We start from the raw sequence: 22102 nt of genomic DNA, 5'->3' as shown, positions 1-22102 counted from the left end.
AGGGCAGGGGAAAAGACAGGACAGAGGTGGGCATGGTCTCTGCTTTAGCTCCTGAGTTTATCATCTCTTGTTAGTTTAGGGGCAGCTTTTCTATACCCAATTCTCCCTCTACCTTGGCTTCTCGGAGTGAGGGAAGGTGATTCCAGAGGTGGTATGGGAGCCATCCTTGTAGAAGACTTAAGCTCTTGAGAGTCCCTTGGACAGCAAGGAGATCAAACCAGTCAGTCCAAAAGGAAATCAGCGCTGAATATTCGCTGGAAGGGTTGATGCTGAAGCTCCAATACTTTAGCCGCCTGATGTGAAAATACCCTGATGTTGGGAACAATTGAGGGCAGGAGGAGAAGGGGGTGACAGAAGATGAGATGGTTGGATGGCATCACTGATTCAATGGATGTGAACTTGGGCAAACTCCAGGAGATGGTGATGGACAGGGAGGCCTGGTGTGCTGCAGTCCATGGGGTCGCAAAGAGTTGAACATGACTTGGTGACTGAACAACAGCGACAACAACAAAGCTACAAACAGGGACTGACTGCTTTTGCAGTTGCTGATAGTCGTTAGCTTCCAGGTCCTAGCTCGGGGATGTCTGGCTGCAAATTACTCAGAAGGAGAATCTAGTGTTGTTAGTTCATTCACAATTCTTCCAGCTTGTGTGTGGTTCATTAGTCAGGAGTTCCCATAGGTGATGTTGCCTGGGAAAAAAGCTGAAGTTTTCCTTTTATGAGTTTTAAAGGAAGCGGAGTTTAGGGGAAGGTGAGCCCAGGATTTCAGGTTTGCACGGTCTTTTCTTCAGTTATTCAGCCGAAAGAAAAAAACTTGAAACTTTTTCTTTCTGCTTTTCTTCTTCCAAACGTTTTTAAAAATTTTATTTTTAATTGGAGGGTAATTGCTTGACAACGTTGTGTTGGTTTCTGCTCTACAACAGTGTGAATCAGCTATAGATGTACATATGTCCCCTCCCTCTTGAGCCTCCCTCCTACCTCCCCATCCCGTGCCTCTAGGCTGTCACGGTGTGCCAGGCTGGGATCGCTGTGTTACACAGCAGCGTCCTACTAGCTATCTGCTTTACGCGCAGTACTGAATATACGTCAGTGCTACTCTCTCAGTTCATCCCACCCTGTCCTTATCCCACTGTGTCCACAAGTCTGTTCTCTACATCTGCGTCTCTATTCGTGCCATGCAGATAGGTTCATCTTATCATTTTTCTAGATTCCATATGTATATATGTATTATACAATATTTATTTTTCTCTTCCTGACTTGCTTTACTCTGTATGACAGACCCTAGGATCATCTACCTCACTACAACTGACTCAATTTTGTGCCTTTTTATAGCAGAGTAATATTCCATTGTGTATATGTACCAAACATTTAAAATTTTATTTTATTTTGCTTTTATTCTTTGTCTGTTCTTTTAGTTTCTTTATGAATTGGACATTTTTAAAGAAAAAGTCTGTATTGTAACCTTAGATTTCAAGAGGAAACAGCTAAATATTTTCAGCTGACTATATGTAATGCTTCTCTGTTGGCTCAGTGGTAAAGAATGTCGCTTGTCAATGCAGGAGATGCCGGTTTGATCCCTGAGTCAGGAAGATCCCCTGGAGAAGGAAATGGCAACCCACTCTAGTATTCTTGCCTGGGAAACTCCATAGACAGGCAAGCCTGGCAGGCTGCAGTCTGTAGGGTCGCCAGAGAGTCAGATGTGACTTAGCGACTAAAGAACAACAAGAAATAGTTAATGAAAAGTTCCAAGAAAGTTATTGACTATCTATTAAGTTAATATACATTGTGCATTATCTCATAATTATCTTTAAAAATGGAATAAAAGTAATTTTCCCTGGAAAAGCAAAATGTAATATAATGGGTGAACTCACTCCTTTGTTTTATAGAAAGAACATAATAAGGTGTTTTGTTGTCTGTTTTTTCATAGAGCATATTTCCATATGAGGGAACAGAGAGGAAGGGATTAGTATATGATTGGCATAAAGGATTAGTATTCGTATACAAGGTGGAGTCTATTTTAAAAGGTTTCTAGTTGATAAACACACATAATTGAACAAATAATTCTTGAGTTTTAAAAATTTGATGTTGCAAAAGAATACATTTATTTTTTTATGCTCATTGTATATGTGCATTTGTATTTAAAATAGTTTGAAGCTATTGTGATTTTGGTTTTTTAGTTCAGTTCAGTCGCTCAGTCATGTCCGACTCTTTGTGACCCCATGAATCACAGCACGCCAGGCCTCCCTGTCCATCACCAACTCCTGGAGTTCACTCAAACTCATGTCCATTGAGTCGGTGATGCCATCCAGCCATCTCATTCTCTGTCGTCCCCTTCTCCTCCCGCCCCCAATCCCTCCCAGCATCAGAGTCTTTTCCAGGGAGTCAACTCGTTGCATGAGGTGGCCAAAGTATTGGACTTTCAGCTTTAGCATCAGTCCTTCCAATGAACACCCAGGATTGATCTCCCTTAGAATGGACTGGTTGGATCTCCTTGCAGTCCAAGGGACTCTCAAGAGTCTTCTCCAGCACCACAGTTCAAAAGCATCAATTCTTCGGCGATCAGCTTTCTTCACAGTCCAACTCTCACATCCATACATGACCACTGGAAAAATCATAGCCTTGACTAGACGGACCTTTGTTGGCAAAGTAATGTCTCTGCTTTTTAATATGCTATCTAGGTTGGTCATAACTTTCCTTCCAAGGAGTAAGCGTCTTTTAATTTCATGGCTGCAATCAGCATTTTGGTTTTTATGTCCCATGAAAGATAGTACTGTGTCACCCCAATACTTTGATGAAAAGAGCACAAATCACCCGAGACCTTAAATTTAAATGAAAAATAATGCTTAAAAAATAGTTACTTAAACAATTTCAAGAAAAAACACTAACATAGCTAAAAGGATTCTATGTAAAATTCTTCTGGATTTACTTTAGGAAGTGGATGATTAAATTCCAATTATTACTTTTAAAGGGATTGTTCTAAAACCTTTATGTACTTGGATAAGTAGTCCCTTGAATTTTATTAATATTGATAATTTCTTATGGATTCATTTATTTCTATCTTGCCTAGTTTCAAATTACAAATTATGAAGAAAGTTGAATGACTTGATGTAACCGTATAGTCTTTATGCATTGACTCTGGCACAAATGGAAATAGCATTTTATATTTGTCAGTGTTTACCACTTCTGTGTTTATAAAGAATGATTCATTTTATTAAGTATTTATCACTGGAAACAACTAGAAGTTACTGTAAATTGATAAAAATAATTGTAATATTTTAATTTTATGTTTTTTAATTTTATTTTTTTATTGAAGGATAATTGTTTTATAGAATTTTGTTGTTTTCTGTTAAACCTCAGCATGAATCAACCATAGGTATATATATATCCCCTCCCTTTTGAACTTCGCTCCCATTTCCCTCCCCATCCCACCCCTCCAGGTTGATACAGAGCCCCATGTGAGTTTCCTGAGCCATTCAGCAAATTCCCATTGGCTATCTGTTTTACACGTGGTGATGTAAGTTTCCACATCATTCTCTCCATACCTCTCACCCTCTCCTCCCCTCTCCCTATGTCCACAAGTCTATTCTCTATGTCTGTTTCTCCATTGCTGCCCTGTAAGTAAATTCTTCAGAACCGTTTTTTCTAGATTCTGTATATATGCTTTAGAATACGATATTTGTCTTTCTCTTTCTGACTTATTTCACTCTGTATAATAGGTTCTGGGTCCATCCACCTCGTTAGAACTGACTCAAAGGCATTTCTTTTTGTGGCTGAGTAATATTCCATTGTGTGTATTTACCACAACTTCTTCATCCATTCATATGTCAGTGGACATCTAGGTTGCTTCCATGTTCTAGCAGTTGTAAATAGTGCTGCAGTGAACAAAGGGGTACATGTGTATTTTTGGTTTCCTCAGGGTGTCTGCCTAGGAGTGGGATTGCAGGGTCATTTGGGGGTTTTACTCCTAGGTTTTGAAGGAATCTCCATACCGTCTTCCATAGTGACTGTATCAATTTACATTCTTACCAGCAGTGCAAGAGTGTTCCTTTTCTCCACATACTCTCCAGCATTATCGTTTGTAGACTTTTTAATGATGGCCATTCTGACCAGTGTGATGTGATATCTCATTGTAGTTTTGATTTGGATTTCTCTAATAATGAGCGATGTTGAGCATCTTTTCATGTGTTTGTTAGCCATCTGTATGTCTTCTTTGGGGAAATGTCTGTTTAGGTCTTTTCCCCACTTTTTGATTGGGTTGTTAGTTTTTCTGGTATTGAGTTGTATCAGCTGCTTGTATATTTTGGAAATTAATCCTTTGTTGGTTGGGTTGTTTTATTTGCCATTAGTTCCTCCCATTCTGAGGGTTGTCTTTTCACAGGAAGGAAGAAGAAAGAAAAAAAGAAAAAAGAAAACTCCACAGAACTTCAGAAGCCCAGTGTAGTGGCAGAGATTTATAACAACAATAAAAAGTAACTGAATATACCCGTATACATATACACCTGTAAGCAAAATCAAAACAGTCCAACAAAAATAAAGTCCAATAGATTGACCTGGCAAACAAAGGAAACCAAAAATTATGTCTACCAGTTAAGAACAAAACTAACTAAAGCAAAAATTGGAAAACAAAACTGAAGAAAAGTTGCCAGTTGGTAAATAAAGCAAAGAAACTAAAACTAACAAATATGTTGAGAGGAAAGGAAAGAAAGAAAAGAAAGAAAGACTAGATATGCAAAGTTAAATAGAAGTAGATAAAGAAGATTTATATACATTAAAGGTTAACTGCAAGGGGAAAAGAACAGTAAGAAAAGCAAAGGAATAAATGTAGAAAAAATAATGATAGGTTTCAAAAATTAAGAATTTAAAAAAAGAAAAATGAAAAAAAAGGAAAACTCCACAGAACTGCAAAAGCCCAATGTAGAGGCAGAGATTGATAACAACAATAAAAAAATGTGACTGAGGGGAAAAAACCCTCAACAGCTTAATTAGACTTCATAGTGCCAATAAAATTGACACTACAATAGATGGCGGGAGGAAGGAGAGAAAAAGAAAAAAAAAATCCGAAAGAATCTACAGAACAAATCAAAACATAAGAAAAATAAATGTTTTTCTTGAGTCTCTGCTGTCAGAGTCCTTTCACTCGCTGGGAGTCACAGTCCACCTCACCTCCCTAGGATGCCCTCCAACTGGTACTGATCTCTGGACCTGCTGTGGGGGCTGCTCAGATTCTAATCTGGTCCTACTCCTGTGTGTTCTTTCCTACAATGTCCACAGCGATCAGAGCTAGTGCGTTTTCTTTCGTGGGCGCTCTCAATGTCCTTTTATATATTTCATAGACACAGAATCTGCCTAGTTGATCATGTTGATTTAATCTGCAGCTCATACAGCTGGTGGGAAGGTTTTGGATCTTCTTCCTTAGCCACACTGCCCCTGAGTTTCAACTGTGGTTTTATTTTCACCTCTGCATGTGGGTCATCCACTGGGGTTTGCTCCTGAGGCTGCCCTGGAGGACTTGGGTTTGCCCCTGTGAAGGCCAGGTGCGGAGAGAGTGCAGCTGCTTGTCTCTGGGGTTCTGGCTGCACCAGGTACTCTGGGGAGTTGGCAGGTAGGGCGGCAGGAAATACAGTGCTCTAGAAGGGTATGACAACCAGTATTGCCCCAGTACGCTCCAGTATTCTCTCCTGGAGAACCCCTCTGACAGAGAAGCCTGGCAGGCCACAGTCTACAGGTTCATAAAGAGTTGGACATGACTGAAGTGACCCTGTGCGCATAGACACAAGATTTTCTTTTTTCCCTGTGGCAGCTCTGCCCCAGTGAGAGTTGAGCATGAAGGTGTTGCAGCTGCTTGGCTGCAGGGACCCTGGCGGCACAAAGTGTGCAGGGACATAGGCTGCCTCCATCCCAGGAATTATGGCCCTATCAGAGTCTTTTTTTGGACCTCTTGTAGCTGGCAATCAGAAGGCCTCTTTGTCCAGTCTTTCTCTGCAGCTCTGCCTGTTCAGGCACTTAGAGGGCTCCCTTGCCTGGGGTCCTTCTTTGTTGTTTAGCACGTCAGTCACATAGAGGGGGCCCCCCTGGGTGGGGTCCTAGTCTGTAGGTCAGCACATCAGTCACTTAAAGCAGCACCCTGTGTGGGGTCCTACCTTGTAGTTCAGTGCATTAGGTGTTTGATGCGCCAGCATATTGTTCAGCTGCCGATGCTGGCATGTGGGGAGAGAGAGGGCATGGTAATGGCTCCACCTGCTTTGCATGACTCAACAGTATTGCCTTGCTTCCATGACTGCCCAGCTTTCCTCCATAGGCATTTCCCACCACAGTCTCCTCTCTCACATCCCCTCGATCCATCTCTCCACAGTCAACAGTAGCCCTTGCCATGGGATTGCTCCACAATCCCTAAATTCCAGCTCCCAGCTGCTGCGCCTTCCATGGGACCCGTGTCCCTGTCCAGGGTATGTATGGCTGCAGCAAGAACTGTCTGATTCTCATTCCATTTAGGCTGCCACAGATCGGCGGTTTCACTCTCGGCCTTAAATGTTTCTCCTCTGACTCAGACAGTTGCCCTGATGTGGGGATTGAACCCCTGCTTCAGTTCCCCCACCTGCTGAGGGCAGGTCCAGTCCTACTAACACTCTTGTTTTTCCCCCAGTTCCTTTGTCCTGCTGAGTTTGCATGGCTCTGTATATTCTTTTCCACTGGTATTGTCCTCCTGTCTGCTCTCAGCTGATGTTCTGCTGATGCAGTTCTGAGTCTGAAGGTATATTCCTGATGTATCCATGGAGAGAGATGTACTCCATGTCCACCTACTCCTCCGCCATCTTGTTCTCTCTGTATGTGTTTTGAGCTTCTTTAATATCATGTTAATCAAGGAAAAGTGAGTGGTATTCTAATTGTTACCTTTTATATTATTTTTCAGGTACATTTTCTTGATTATGAATCAGTACCATTCGGTCAGAAAATGGAAAAGGTAATGCAGATTAGAGAGTTTGCCAAGGAAGTGAAAAAAAGAAATATTTTATTATCTGGCCTTCTCATATATTTCCCACAGGTAGGTAAAAATGTTGGTAAGATTGTATGTTCTGTAGACTACAGTTTTTTTTTTTGGTGGGAACCTGATTTTGTTAAAAGCAAAGAAATATTAATGAAATTTTGGGCTGGAAAATTATTTATCTATTCATATTCTGAAGCAGGTGGAAACTCTTGACTCTAAGGAAAAATTAAAAATCAAAATGAGTGTTTTGACTGGGGGGAAAAAGATGAAAATTGGCAAATATCTCATACAGAGTAGCCCACATAGAATTGCCAGATATGGAAACAAAAAAATAGAATCTCCAGTTATTTGAGTTTCAAATAAATATTAATTTTGAGTACATCCCAATTTTTGAGTTTGAAATTCGAATTTCATATCTAACTGGACTTTTGTGTTTTGCTGGCAACCCTGAGGTCAAAGGTCATGATTCTTAGCCGTTTGTTTAATTTAATATATTTATTTCTTTGATGCTATGCTAAAGATGTTGGTATTCAAGATTTTAATCTCTTGAAAGCAGTGGCTGGCTATCAGATTGCATGAGGGCATGGTATTTAACTAAAGAAAAACTCTTATTGTCACTGTCTTTTAGTAGACAGTTACTTAAGCTGAAGGCAAAACGAATTAGCGTTAGAGATTCTTTGTGCAGAGAAGTGCTATTTAAATCAAATTGTTTCGAGAATCTGTTAGAGAAAATGGATTTGCCCTTTGCAGTGCATGCTGCTGCTAAGTCACTTCAGTCGTGTCCAACTCTGTGTGACCCCGTATGCAGTGCATAGACACCTTTTATGGAACTGGCAGAATGCTTTGTAGTGTCTTAGAGGTGTACCACACAGAACTCAGGGAAGTAAAAGAGTTGACTGTTTTTCTAAAAATTTTTTTTAATGGTCTGGAATAAAAGTGATTTGGTACTGACTGTCCAGGGGATGAGAGCTATTTAAAGTTATATGGTTGATGACTAACATATATCGTTTATGAAATATTTAAGGTGCCTTTTTTAGCCTGAAGGTAACATTTCTTTTGGAACAAATGGATTTTAATTAAATGTAAGGGTCATCTTTTAGCCAATCCCTTGTTTTTCTTTAACTTTGAGGTGGTTTCCTCTGTTTTCAACAGAGACAGGCATGACCTCCAGTTGGTCACAAGGACAAGGCAAAGTTTAATTCACTTAGGATTGTGGAATTGTAAAATGTTAGTCCTGTAGGGTTCCTGAAGTCAGTTCAACCAAGGCCTGAAGAGCTGCATGTACTTGCACAAGGTTATAAAACTGGCAGAGTAAGAATAAGAACTCAGGGCTGTGTCTTCCTTCAGGAATGTTTCCTCTTCAATGTATTGTCTTTGGTTATACTCTGGATTGTCATGGTGGGAGGATTAAGTTAGTTCTTTCTCTTGTGCCATGCGAGGGTGTCATGGAGGCTCATGACTAATACTGTGCTTTGCAGATATAAAATAGAGATGACTCAGGGAAACCTTATAAGCAGGGAATGGTGGCGCACACACAGTTCTGGAACTCTCTGTCCTATGACTTAGACTAAGCATAAAGGTCTGTAACTGGCATTCCAGGGGAGGGGCTGGTTGCCAGATGAAACAGAACATTAAATTTCAGACAAAAATTATTTTTTAGCCTAAGTATATCTCAAATATTACATAGGACATATTTGCACAAAAATTTCTGTTATTCTGAATTTCAAGTATAATTGGTCATCTTCTGTTTTATGTGCTAAACCTCTAAACCTGGTAACACTTGTAGAGTGTTTACATAAAAATTACTCATTTTCCCACATGTGACATGCTCTATACTTTTATGAACTAGAGTCCAGTGAGTATCTATGTGACTCTGTACCTGATTGGAAAAATGGCCTCATTGAAAAGGAGGCACCTTTGCAGCCCTCTGCTTGGTATCTGACTGCTCTTTCAAGCAAACTTGGATCTCCTAAGCCAGCTGTCTGCTAAGTTACCAAAAGTAACTTAGAAAAAGATGATCCTGCAATGTCTTCAAGATCTGTCTCTCATTACTTTAGGATGCAAAGGCTTACTTTAGCATTGCTTGTCTCTTCTTGACAATATAATAATGGAGATGTTTCAAGCATGTGAAAATGTTAAAATGTAGAATTTACTTTTATCCTTAAAGACAGAAATGTGAATTGACTCTTACTTGCCCAATACATTTTCTAGTGCATAATTCCATTTTAAGGAGCATTTCCGAAAGCTCCTGGGATATTTGTTAGATATGGCATTTGAAAAAGAGCTGTGCTTAAAAAATTGGGGAAGTGGCAGTGAATAGAGTTGAATAGACTCCTTTAATGAGGGTTTCTCATGAACCTTTAGTATACTGATTATCATTTCATAACTTCAGCAACAAGGGCCATACCATTTTCCATTTTCTCCTGTAACACTTAACCGTAGATAAATCATGGGACCAATGTTCCCTAAAAGAGACTTTGAGAAACACTGCTCACAAATACACCGTAAATAAAGAAACTACTACTCTTGCACAGTCTTTTTATATTTCTGTACTAATTTTCCCATTTAATTGAAGCAGAACTTCTAACATCAGATGCCTACTTGACACACTGTAAAGACCAAGGACATGAAGATTACAAGGTGGAGTTTTTGTTCACTGTTCAGAGAAGAGTGTTGGTTTGTGCTTTCCATGGTGCTGTGAGACACAGCTTTTTATAGTATTCATACACTGGACTTTGTTCCCTAAATCTGATTCTGTGCAAGCCATTAGGTGTTTTGTAGGTAGTTATCATGTATACTTTACTTCTCTCAGCAGTTAAACCTTTCTAGATTTCTTAAACTTGTTTTTATAACATTAGCATCAAGTGCTTCTTCTTTGGGTAGGTTTTTGGTTTATTAATAAGCCCCTACTTGGAAGAGAGAATATTGAACTGACTTTCTGTATCTGTGTTATATTCATTTTCTTTCTGGCTTAAAGGAAACCTCCCTTGTTTTGTATGTGATGCTTCTGGTAATGTAGATGGTCTTGATTTTGGGCCAAACCTTCATAGTGTTGATGTACAAGGTGTTTATATTTAAATAGAATTACATAGATTTTTTTTTTTCTTTTTAAACTCAAGAGATTCTTAAACCTCTGTATTTGTACAGAGTTCTTTTACACACATGTATAGGACTTTCTGCAGAGAAGGCAATGGCAAGCCACTCCAGTACTCTTGCCTAGAAAATCTCATGGACAGAGGAGCCTGGTGGGCTGCAGTCCATGGGGTCGCTATGGGTCGGACACGACTGAGCGACTTCACTTTCACTTTTCACTTTCACACATTGGAGAAGGAAATGGCAACCCACTCCAGTGTTCTTGCCTGGAGAATCCCAGGGATGGCGGAGCCTGGTGGGCTTCCGTCTATGGGGTCGCACAGAGTCGGACACGACTGAAGTGACTTAGCAGCAGCAGCAGCAGCATAGGGCTTTCTGTGTTTGTTGTTGTTTTGTCGCTCAGTCGTATATTACTCTCTGCAGCCCCATGGACTGCAGCATGCCAGGCTTCCCTGTCCTTTACCATCTCCTGGAGCTTGCCAAAGCTCATGTCCATTGGTGCCATCCAACCATCTTGTCCTCTGTTATTCCCTTCTTCTCCTGTCTTCAACCTTTCCCAGCATCAGAGTCTTTTCCAATGAGTCGGCTCTTTGCATCAGGTGGCCAGAGTGTTGGAGCTTCAGCTTTAGCATCAATCCTTCCAATGAATATTCCAGGGTTGGTTTCCTTTAGGATTGACTGCTTTGATCTCCTTGCAGTCCAAGAGACTTCCAAGAGTCTTCTACAACACCACAGTTTGAAAGCATCAATTCTTCAGCACTCTGCCTTCTTTATAGTCCAACTCTCACATCCATACATGACTACTGGAAAAACCATAGCGTTGACTATATGGACCTTTCTCAGTAAAGTAATGTCTCTGCTTTAAAACACTGTCTAGGTTGTCAAAGCTTTTCTTTTATGGAGCAAGTGTCTTAATTTCATGGCTGCAGTCACTGTCCGCAGTGATTTTGGAGCCCAAGAAAATAAAGTCTGTCATTGTTTCCATTGTTTCCCCATCTATTTGCCATGAAGTGATGGGACTGGATGTCATGATCTTAGTTTTTTGAATGTTGAATTGTAAGCCAGCCTTTTCACACTCTTTCACTTTCATCAAGAGGCTCTTCAGTTCCTCTGCTTTCTCCCATAAGGATGATGTCATCTGCGTATCTGAGGTTATTTATATTTCTCCCGACAATCTTGATTCCAGCTTGTGCTTCATCCAGTCCAGTATTTCGCATGATGGACTCTGCATATAAGTTAAGTAAGCAGGGTGACAGTATACAGCCTTGACGTACTCCTTCTCCTATTTGGAACCAGTCTGTTGTTCCATGTCTGGTTCTCACTGTTGCTTCTTGACCTGCCTACAGATTTCTCAGGAGGCAGGTAAGGTTTAGCTGGTAGTAGACTAGAATGTTGATTACATTTGGTAAGTAAGTGAAGAATGGCCATTTGAAAAGGATTCTCAGGTAACTGAAATCAGGTCTCTCTGTTCATTAATGACTGCTGTTCTAAACACTCTAAAACTTTCAGTATAATAGAGCAGTTATATTGTTAAAGATTCTTAGTTGTAAACAAAAATGTTTTATTGATTGTTTACAAGATAGATTTTTAAAAGGTATTTTGTAGTTTTATAGAATTTCTCAAGAGTCACAGAACCAAAATTGGACACTGTGTATCCAGGAATAGGGCAGTTGACAGACATGCTCAGCCACAGTGTAGGACTGTGCTGAGAAGAATGCCTTCCATCACTGATTCTGGGTACATGATATGCCAATGAACCATGGGCAGAAATTCTACTGTAGCTGATCCAGGAAATGAAAAGGGTTTCCTGGATATAGTCTCCTTGTTCCTGGTGCCACTTCCGCATTCTAAGTCTCTTCATGTGCATAACAGTACCTGTAGCGTTTAGGTACTATAGAATCTGGGGAAATGTAGTTTGGTTTTTCACTCTGCAATCGCTATTGCACAGAAATGAAAGCTGGGTTATGGTTAGGGCAGGCATTGCTTGAGCCAGTTTGCAGTATCAGCCCCATCTATGTCATATGGAGTCTTGTCTTAGATTGAAATGCAATCAAACAGAGCACCATTAATGAGTTGTTTTTACATTCAAGAGCTTGGTATTTGTCTCTACGTAGGCTTTCCATATGGTGTCTACTGCAGTTATACATTTTTAAGTACTATTTTGCATATGAACTTTTATGATAAGAATTTGGCAAAGTCTGTACAATTATTATCTGTAGAAGTTTTGTATTAAATCTGTGCATTTTACATGCTCAGGGCTTTAGAGGTGACACAGGTTCATGGTTAAAATGCTTCCAAAAGCTATTGTAACTGGTTATTTCTTAAATTGAACTAGTATCTTCCCCTTTAACTGAAAAACTAGGTATATGACCTTAAACAAAGGATATAAACTTTCTAGTGGAAGAAAGCCTGGCAACTCACTGCAGTATTCTAGCCTGGAGAATTCCATGGACAGAGGATTGGGACCCCAGTGCATGGGGTTGCAAAGGGTTGGACACAACTGAAGTGACTTACCACACAAGCGTAAGCTTCCTAGGCTTTGGATTCTCCATTTGTAAAATGAAGAAGTCAGAACTGCATTAAAGCCTTTGTTGGATGAGAAAGTGGACACATGAGAGGTGTGCGGGCTGTGTCAGATTATATGTTGACTGTCTCTCAGTCTGACACAGAGCAACATGGGAACTAGGCCTGGGTTTTCTGTCCTCTCCCTGTGGACCATAAGCTTCACTATACTATTATTTCCATTTTACTGAGAATTACTTATTATTGTTCGTATGTTTTATTCTAGTTTAGAGTGGAAACTATTCTCTCTCTCTCTCTTTTTTACTTTTTGGTTAGATACCTCAGTGAAGTAGATGACAAAGGTGATATCTTAGTCTGTTCTGCTGCTATTGCAGATATGATAGATTGGAGGCTGAAAGTCTGAGATCAAGGCACCAGCATGTTTGGGTTCTCAGGAGGATTCCCTTCCTGGCAGCTAAGTGATATTTTCTTGTTGGGTTCTCACATGGCAGGGACAGGGTGAGGCCTCTAAAAACCCTGTTCTATTGACAAGGACTTCACTCTAATGAGTTAATCCAACATCTCATTTCCTAAAGCATCATATAGGAGTTAGGATTTCAACATATGAATCTGGGGGAGGGGCACAACGATTCAGTCCATAATAGGGAAGGAAGTAACATCCATCAGAGAAAGGTTCAGTTCAGTTCAGTTCAGTCGCTCAGTCGTGTCCGACTCTTTGTGACCCCATGAATCACAACACGCCAGGCCTCCCTGTCCGTCACCAACTCCTGGAGTTAATGTAAAACATGTTAGCAAGAAAGGGAGTGTGTGCCATGTTAGTCTATTCATTATCTTCTGTCTTCTTTCTTCTCCTTTGAACTGGCATTCCACTGGATTTGATACAGTGGGAAACTGGACTTTGGAAAGCGTTAATTTGGCTTAGTATTTTCATAAGATGGGGCTATTGGAAAGGACTACATCAGACAGAGCTACAGAAAACAAGTCTTGGAGAGGTCGGGGGGTAAACTCGGAGAGCCTCTCCATCTTCTGGGCTTCCCTGGTGGCTCAGATGTAAACAATCTGCCGGCAATGCAGGAGACAGAGGTTTGATCCCTGGGTCGGGAAGATCCCTGGAGAGGGGAATGGCAACTCACTGCAGTATCCTTGCCTAGAGAACTCCATGGGCAGAGCTACGATCCATGGGTTTACAAAGAGCTGGATATGGCTGAGTGATTAATATTTTTCACGTTCGTTGTATCTTCTGTCTGCTCCTGAATACAACTGTTTCTTCTCTTCCAACAACTATAACAACAACGACAGCTTCTCTTACAAGAACAATAACAGCTCTGAGAGGTACATAAAAAGGGAAGAAAGTTACCAACGCAGTTCTGTAATTTTGTATTTTTTAAAGAAAAATTATTTGTAAAAGACTTATGAGGAGCTTTTTATAAACCTCCAAAATAGGATGTGAAATGGTGAAGTGAAATTGTTTGGCAAAACGGTAAATTAGATAAAGATTGTGTAAACTGATCTTGTGTCCAAGGCATAAGCCAGACCTCTCGACTTGATGAGTTAAGAGATCCTATTCTTTCTCTCTTGTCTGGGTTTTGAAGGTTTGGGGTCTATTGTAAAGGACATCCAGAAAACATTCTTGACAATGAATCACTTTGTAATAACTTCAAGGAAATTCCAAATGAAACGTTAAGAACTATATGAACAGGTTCAAATGCTCTCAGATGCCTTTGTGAAAGACCTTAATTGGTAGGATACAGCTGACACCAGTCTTTCCCTCTCAGATGCGCCCCATTTGCTCTGTGTTCTCAGAGTTTCAAGTCTGTATCATCACTTGGAGAACAAATAGGTGTGTGCTATCAAGTAGCTGAACACAGTTTTGTTTTGTTTTTTTTTTAATGAAAATCTTTGGAGAGATTAGGCTTAAAACTCTATTTCCTGAAGTCCTGAAGTGAGAAATTACTTGGACTTCAACTGTGAATTCTTTGCAAAAGTCACATTTCTATCCAGGCCATCAAATCGTATGGCATGTACAGTAAACAAGCAGCACCAGATCTGTTTCCAGAAACCCATAATATCCTGTTGAGAGCAATCAGGCTTTTTGATGTGGGAGTGTTGATGAGACTAAATATTCCTCACTTTCAAAATTGTTTTGGCTTTTATTGTTTAGCTTTAGTCATTCTTTGGGAAAACAAGGTTATAAAAGATAATGTCTCTTCAAAATTGCGTGTTTGAAAAACTGAAGCTATCTTCAAGGAGTTTGGTTAGCTTACTTTGCCAAGTCATTAGAGAGAGCAGCAGTAACCTATTTAACTTAGATATATCTAAATGAAATGGATTATTAGATTCAAACTTCTGCTGCAGATCTCCACTTAATTTTTGTGACTGAAAGAAAAAGCATTATGCATGAAAACGGCCATGGAAAATTCTTAATGAACTAAATCCTTTGCACAGTGTATTAGCTGGCTATACTGCATAACAAATTACCCCAGAACTTAGTTGCTTAAGGACTTTCCTTGTGGGTCAGCTGGTAAAGAATCCGCCTGATGTGGGAGAGCTGGGTTCTATCCCTGGGTTGGGAAGATCCTCTGGAGAAGGGAAAGGCTACCCACTCCAGTATTTTGGCTTGGAGAATTCCGTGGACTGTATAGTCCATGGGGTTGCAAAGTGTTGGACACTACTGAGCAACTTTCACTTTAATTAGTTGCTTAAACTACATAGATTGTCTCACAGTCTCTGTGGTTCTCTGGCTCGGGGCCTTTTTCTCCACTGATCCTCTTCCTAGCTTACTTAGCTAGCTGTTGGAAGGAATCCGTTTGTTTCTCTGTGCTATGGCACTGAGGTTTCACTTCTTCACAAACTCATGGTTGGAGGCCTGCCTCTATTCTTTGTTATGGGAGCCTGTTCACAGAGCATTTTACAATAGCAGAGCCAGTCAGAGAATCAAGACTGAAGTCACAGTCTTCTGTAACATAATCACCGAGAGACATCCTGCCAGTTTTCTTGTATTCTGTTCATTGGAAGCAAATGACAAGATTTTGCCCAGAGGCAGATGAGGTGATAACACAGGGCATGGATACCAGTAGGTAGTGGTCACTGATACATGTATATATGTATGTATGTGTGTGTATATATATATATATATATATATATGTCACAGCAGTTTTTATGTAAAATTTCCTTAAAGAACATTAGAGGGAGGGAGCTATCTTTCTCTGTTTATTTTCATTTTGTGGAACACTAATTATCCAAACTGCAGAAGCAGCTGTGCAAAGAACTCTAAAATTGCAATGTTTAACTGAATCAAGTAGAGAACACGATGTGCATGCTGGGGGTCATGGAAACATCAAGCAGGGTGGGAAGGGAAATGAGAAAGAAGAAATGGAAAGTCAAGATAATTGAGATTTAAAATTCTAAGCTAATGGCAATAAATCGGAATACTTAGAAAAAATAAGGGCTTATTGACTATTAGATATTGCATGCCATTTACATTAAGGGTAACAGTTCCAAAATTTGGAACTACCCAAGGACAGTGTTCCAGGAATGAGAGTTAGTTTTATGTAAATTCCTTATTTTCTGCCCTAAACCATCAGGATTTAGCAAAGATAACAGTTTGTAATTTTACAATAGTTTATAAATAAACATGTGCTTATTGTCTCTGAGAATCCTATCAACATTTTTGATTATGATCACTAAGGAAATACAGAGAGACCTTCTCCATTGACAGTCAGGAAGATATGAGTAATGTTTGGCATAATGATCTGTGTATGGAAAACAGTGAAGTTTATTAGTTTTCCATCCATCTCATTATTCACCTTTGACAACTGGTAAGGAAATATATTTTAATTAAGCTTCAACTTTCTCTCACTGAGTACATAATGGCAATTATATAATAATGCTATTAGGAGATGAGTTGGTTTAATAACAAACATATCTACAATCACTCTTTGGAATCTGCATTTTAATGGACAGAAAAAACACAGATGTTTTACAAAGACACCATTCATGATTATTATTATGCTCTGGCCATTGATTATATTTTGCATGTTTCTAATCACTGTATTGTGCTGAAATTCTATATCAGCAAGAATATAAGGAAAGAGTGTTCAGTAGTATCACAGATGATTTTTTTCAGCTAAAAATATATTTTAATCTTTTGCATTTTTACTCTACTTCCTTTATAAAAATATGATTCTCCATGTATACCTATGGCCTAAAATATTCTGAATCATAATAAGTTTCATAACTACACCACAGATAAGTTTTTTAGGAGAGGATTCAGGAACACAAAAATTTAATGTTTATTATAGGAAACATGCTGTACTTTTTTTATAGTTTACCATAAAGGCTTTTTCATTAAAAATATTCAAAGAAAGGAAATTTAATTTCTATTCCTAGGCTTGCAAGCTGAAATTGGGGCAATTTGGAATGTATTAAAACAGAGACCACTAAAGTAATTTATATAGCAGTTACTGGTATGTCCTTATATTTAGTTTATAGGTTTGAGCCAAACTTATGCTCTATTCTTGCTATTAAAGTCAATTAAAAAAATTGATTCTCTAGTGAGAATATTCTACTTGGAAAAGATACCAGCTTCTAAATACCAAGTTATAGGCAAAATTATTTAAATGTATAAATGTAGAGATTTGTGGTTTTCTAATGCATCTTTATTATGCTATATATTTCTAGTTCCTTTCATTTGAAAAGTCAGGTGATTTATTGCTTGCCTGCTACGTAGATACTTTTTTTTTTAATGTCTACGTTTTTTTCATTTTTAAAATTATTTTTAATTGGAGGATAATTGCTTTACAATGTTGTGTTGGTTTCTGCCATACATCATGGTTAGATATCTTTGATTTTGACTTAATATGTTTAGTTTTGAATTTTAAATAGGAGTAGTTAAGTTTTGCTCAATATATGTATATACTAGGGTTTGCAATAATTGTGCCATGTACTTCACCATCTTAATCCTCTTATGCCTGCATTAAGTTTTTGACTTCATACTTAAGATGTTTTGATGCGATTAAAGGATTTGGGCTGTTCAGGATGGGTCGTTTCTTCTCTGTTAAGAAAAGTCCAGCATTAACACAACATTATTAGGCTTTTTTGACCTTCACAAGAAGAAATAGGCTAAAAAGCTAGATAGGAAATTGCTAAAAATCTAGTTATTGAATTCTCAGGTCTGACCTGTGAAAGAATAGACATGATCCCTAAATCTAATTTTTTTAGATGGAAATGTTACAAAAATTAAAAAAAAAAACACAACATACTGATCATAGAGTAACAGTTAAAACACACAGTGGCACACATTTCTGAACCTTGATAGCAATTTCAATAATGAAGGCATTGCACTTACCCTAAAAATAACCAGGTAATTAACTCCATAAATGACTGGGAAGAGGCTTAATAGTTTTCAACAAATGACCTGGTCAGTATAATTTTAAAAACCTCAGTGTTATTTTCTTAGTTTGTAATTACTGTTTTTCTCATAAGCTAAAGGAACATCAGACTTTGCCACACTGTCACAATAACGTGAGTTTTCTTTACAAAATGCTTTCTCAAGTTAGGTAAATCACAAGTGAACATTTCCTGCATGCATGATGAGTCACTTCAGTCATATCTGACTCTCTGCAACCCCACAGACTGTAGCCCGCAAGGCTCCTCTGTCCATGGGATTCTCCAGGCAAGAATACTGGAGTGGGTTGCCGTTTCCTTCTCCAGAACATTTCCTACCTTTCCTCAAATTTTTGCTGAGAGTTTTAAGACCTTGGGAAGAAAGACAAGTTTTGTGGGTTGTCTTTGTTTTTAAGTGTGTGCAGGGGCCTTTGTAAAGCATCTTGAGAAAGTCAGATGATGGCTGAGACCTGACCTTCCCCCTCAGGGAGAGGTTTTACTGAAGGAACTATAGCTAGTTAATTGGATGTTATAAATGCATAACTTCTGCTTTTTAGAGCTTAATTATTTCCAAAGGTATGTTTCCCAATGGTTAGCTTAGCAATAGCAAATGTGGCCCTTGTGGTGAATTCATGAAAGTAAGTAATGAAAAACAGCTATCCATGCCTTTTGCTACCAGCAAGTCTAATTCTGTGAAAGCCTGTACTTCTAAAACCTTATATATTACACTTGAGATTACACATCTTTTCAGCTAGTATATCTTTGGAACTTCATTAAAAAACATATGTGCTATGGTAAAATGAGGGAGAGCTTTCTTGTCTACACCACTGAGAATAGTAAATTTCCTGACTTAAAAAAAATCAGTAAAACAGCAAAAAGCTTTTGCTTATAATTTTTTATATTTTTAAAATTTAATTTAAAATATAAATTAAAAAAATTATGTTATAATTTTCAAAAATATTTTAGAAAACTTAAATTAATGCATTTGTTTCTACTATTATAGCTTCTGTAGTTTTAACAAGGTGTAAGAAAGAAGGGGAATTTTTCTCTCCAGGACATTTTATTTAACTCTAAGTGCTTAAATGGAAATTTTAGAATTCTGTAATTGCGTCATCAAGCATTCAAAATTTGACTCAGATATGGTGGCTAAATCACTGCTGGCTTCTAGCTGTCTTGATCAGAGTTTCAGTTGGTTTATATTATTTGGATATGAATTTTATTTAGATTCCTCTTTGTCTCAATTCAAATGTCATGAATAATGTCCAATACTTTTATTTTAGATGGGAAACATGAACGTTTTTAGTCAAAATAACAAATTCATTAAGATTTTTATTTTAAAAAGGAAAATATAGACTATGAAATCTTTGTAAATTATAAAGTTGTGACTTAGGTAAATAAACTGAGAAATTTTGATGAGCTAGGAAGGAAATATACACTTGCCATAGTTTATTATATAACATAAAACTGTAAATTTATTTTATCGGTTTTTTTAGTTATCTTGAAAATTTGAAAATAGTGATTTTTTTTTTTTGTCTCTGACATATATTATCTATTAATCAGTTCAATTCAGTCGCTCAGTTGTGTCCGACTCTTTGTGATCCCATGAACCGCAGAACGCCAGGCCTCCCTGTCCATCATCAACTCCCGGAGTTCTCCCAAACTCATGTTCATTGAATTGGTGATGCCATCCAACCATCTCATCCTCTGTTGTCCCCTTCTCCTCCTGCCCTCAATCTTTCCCAGCATCAGGGTCTTTTCAAATGAATCAGCTCTTCCCATGAGGTGGCCAAAGTGTTGGAGTTTCAGTTTCATCAGTCCTTCCAATGAACACCCAGGACTGATCTCCTTTAAGATGGACTGATTGGATCTCCTTGCAGTCCAAGGGACTCTCAAGAGTCTTCTCCAACACCACAGTTCAAAAGCATCAATTCTTTGGTGCTCAGCTTTCTTTATAGTTCAACTCTCACATCCATGCATGACTACTGGAAAAACCATAGCCTTGACTATACAGACCTTTGTTGACAGAGTAATGTCTCTGCTTTTTAATATGCTGTCTTAATAAATGTGTGCAAATCTACTTTATGTAGTTTTATGTTAATGTATAGATTTCAGTATTTTGCTTCCTGAACAAATTTTATGATCAAAACTTTAAAAAATGCAGCATTTATTCAGTTTCAACTAAATTTATTGGAGGGAGATTAAGACACCATGGATTTTTAAGCCAGTTGAATTAATTGGGAAACCAAAGAATGGCAAGGAGAGATAAGAAAGCCTTCCTCAGTGATCAATGCAAAGAAATAGAGGAAAACAACAGAATAGGAAAAACAAGAGATCTCTTCAAGAAAATTAGAGATTCCAAGGGAACATTTCATGCAAAGAAGGGCTCGATAAAGGACAGAAATGGTATGGACCTAACAGAAGCAGAAGATATTAAGAAGAGGTGGCAAGAATACACAGAAAAACTGTACAAAAAAGACCTTCACGACCAAGATAGTCACGATAATGTGATCACTGACCTAGAGCCAGACATCTTGGAATGTGAAGTCAACTGGGCCTTAGAAAGCAATACTATGAACAAAGCTAGTGGAGGTGATGGAATTCCAGTTGAGCTATTTCAAATATTGAAAGATGATGCTGTGAAATTGCTGCACTCAATATGCCAGCAAATTTGGAAAACTCAGCAGTGGCCACAGGACTGGAAGAGGTCAGTCTTCATTCCAATCCCAAAGAAAGGGAATGCCAAAGAATGCTCAAACTACCGCACAATTGCACTCATCTCACACGCTAGTAAAGTCATGCTCAAAATTCTCCAAGCCAGACTTGAGCAATATGTGAACCGTGAACTCCCAGATGTTCAAGCAGGTTTTAGAAAAGGCAGAGGCACCAGAGATCAAATTGCCAACATCCCCTGGATCATGGAGAAAGCAAGATAATTCCAGAAGAGCATCTATTTCTGCTTCATTGACTATGCCAAAGCCTTTAACTGTCTGGATCACAATAAACTGTGGAAAATTCTGAAAGAGATGGGAATACCAGACCACCTGACCTGCCTCTTGAGAAACCTATATGCAGGTCAGGAAGCAACAGTCAGAACTGTACATGGAATAACAGACTGGTTCCAAATAGGAAAAGGAGTACGTCAAGGCTGTATATTGTCATCTTGCTTATTTAACTTATATGCAGAGTACATCATGAGGAACTCTGGGCTGGAAGAAGCACAAGCTGGAATCAAGATTGCTGGGAGAAATATCAATAATCTCAGATATGCAGATGACACTACCCTTATGGCAGAAAGTGAAGAGGAACTCAAAAGCCTCTTGATGAAAGTGAAAGAGGAGAGTGAAAAGGTTGGCTTGAAGCTCAACATTCAGAAAACAAAGATCATGGCATCTGGTCCCATCACTTCATGGGAAATAGATGAAAAACCAGTGGAAACAGTGTCAGACTTTATTTTTTTGGGCTCCAAAATCACTGCAGATGCTGATTGCAGCCATGAAATTAAAAGACGCTTACTCCTTGGAAGGAAAGTTATGACCAACCTTGATAGTATATTAAAAAGCAGAGACATTACTTTGCCAACCAAGGTCCGTCTAGTCAAGGCTATGGTTTTTCCCGTGGTCATGTATGGATGTGAGAGTTGGACTGTGAAGAAAGCTGATGGCCGAAGAATGGATGCTTTTGAACTGTGGTGTTGGAGAAGACTCTTGACAGTCCCTTGGACTGCAAGGAGATCCAACCAGTCCATTCTAAGGGAGATCTATCCTGGGTGTTTATTGGAAGGACTGATGCTAAAGCTGAAGCTGCAGTACTTTGGCCACCTCATGCGACGAGTTGACTCACTGGAAAAAGACTCTGATGCTGGGAAAGGTTGAGGGCGGGAGGAGAAGGGGACAACAGAGAATGAGATGGCTGGATGGCATCACCGACTCGATGGACATGAGTTTGAGTGAACTCCGGGTGTTGGTGATGGACAGGGACGCCTGGCGTGCTGTGATTCATGGGGTCGCGTATAATCGGACACGACTGAGTGACTGAACTGAACTGAATTGGCCTGTCAGTTGGGAAATTTTAATTTGCAAATGTCAGAAAATAACACAAATCCGATTTAACAGTATA

General features: G+C 38.9%; 1 protein-coding gene across 3 annotated transcripts in view; it reads left to right on the top strand.

Moving 5' to 3' along the window:
- The window catches only part of CRPPA (CDP-L-ribitol pyrophosphorylase A), a 366781-nt gene that overhangs the window by 218006 nt on the left and 126673 nt on the right, over positions 1 to 22102 (top strand). For all 3 annotated transcript variants that reach the window (XM_055420525.2, XM_055420523.2, XM_055420524.2), the window contains one exon: positions 6911 to 7042. In XM_055420525.2, the coding sequence (XP_055276500.1) occupies positions 6911 to 7042 (132 nt within the window). The remainder of the gene's footprint in view (positions 1 to 6910; positions 7043 to 22102) is intronic.

The sequence above is a fragment of the Moschus berezovskii genome, chromosome 3, assembly GCF_049115385.1.
Source record: "Moschus berezovskii isolate FMDL1 chromosome 3, NW_MosBer_1.0, whole genome shotgun sequence".
NCBI classification, from domain to species: Eukaryota; Metazoa; Chordata; class Mammalia; order Artiodactyla; family Moschidae; genus Moschus; species Moschus berezovskii.
The sequence above is the reverse complement of the archived record's forward strand: the minus strand, read 5'-3'. Positions and strand labels throughout refer to the sequence as shown.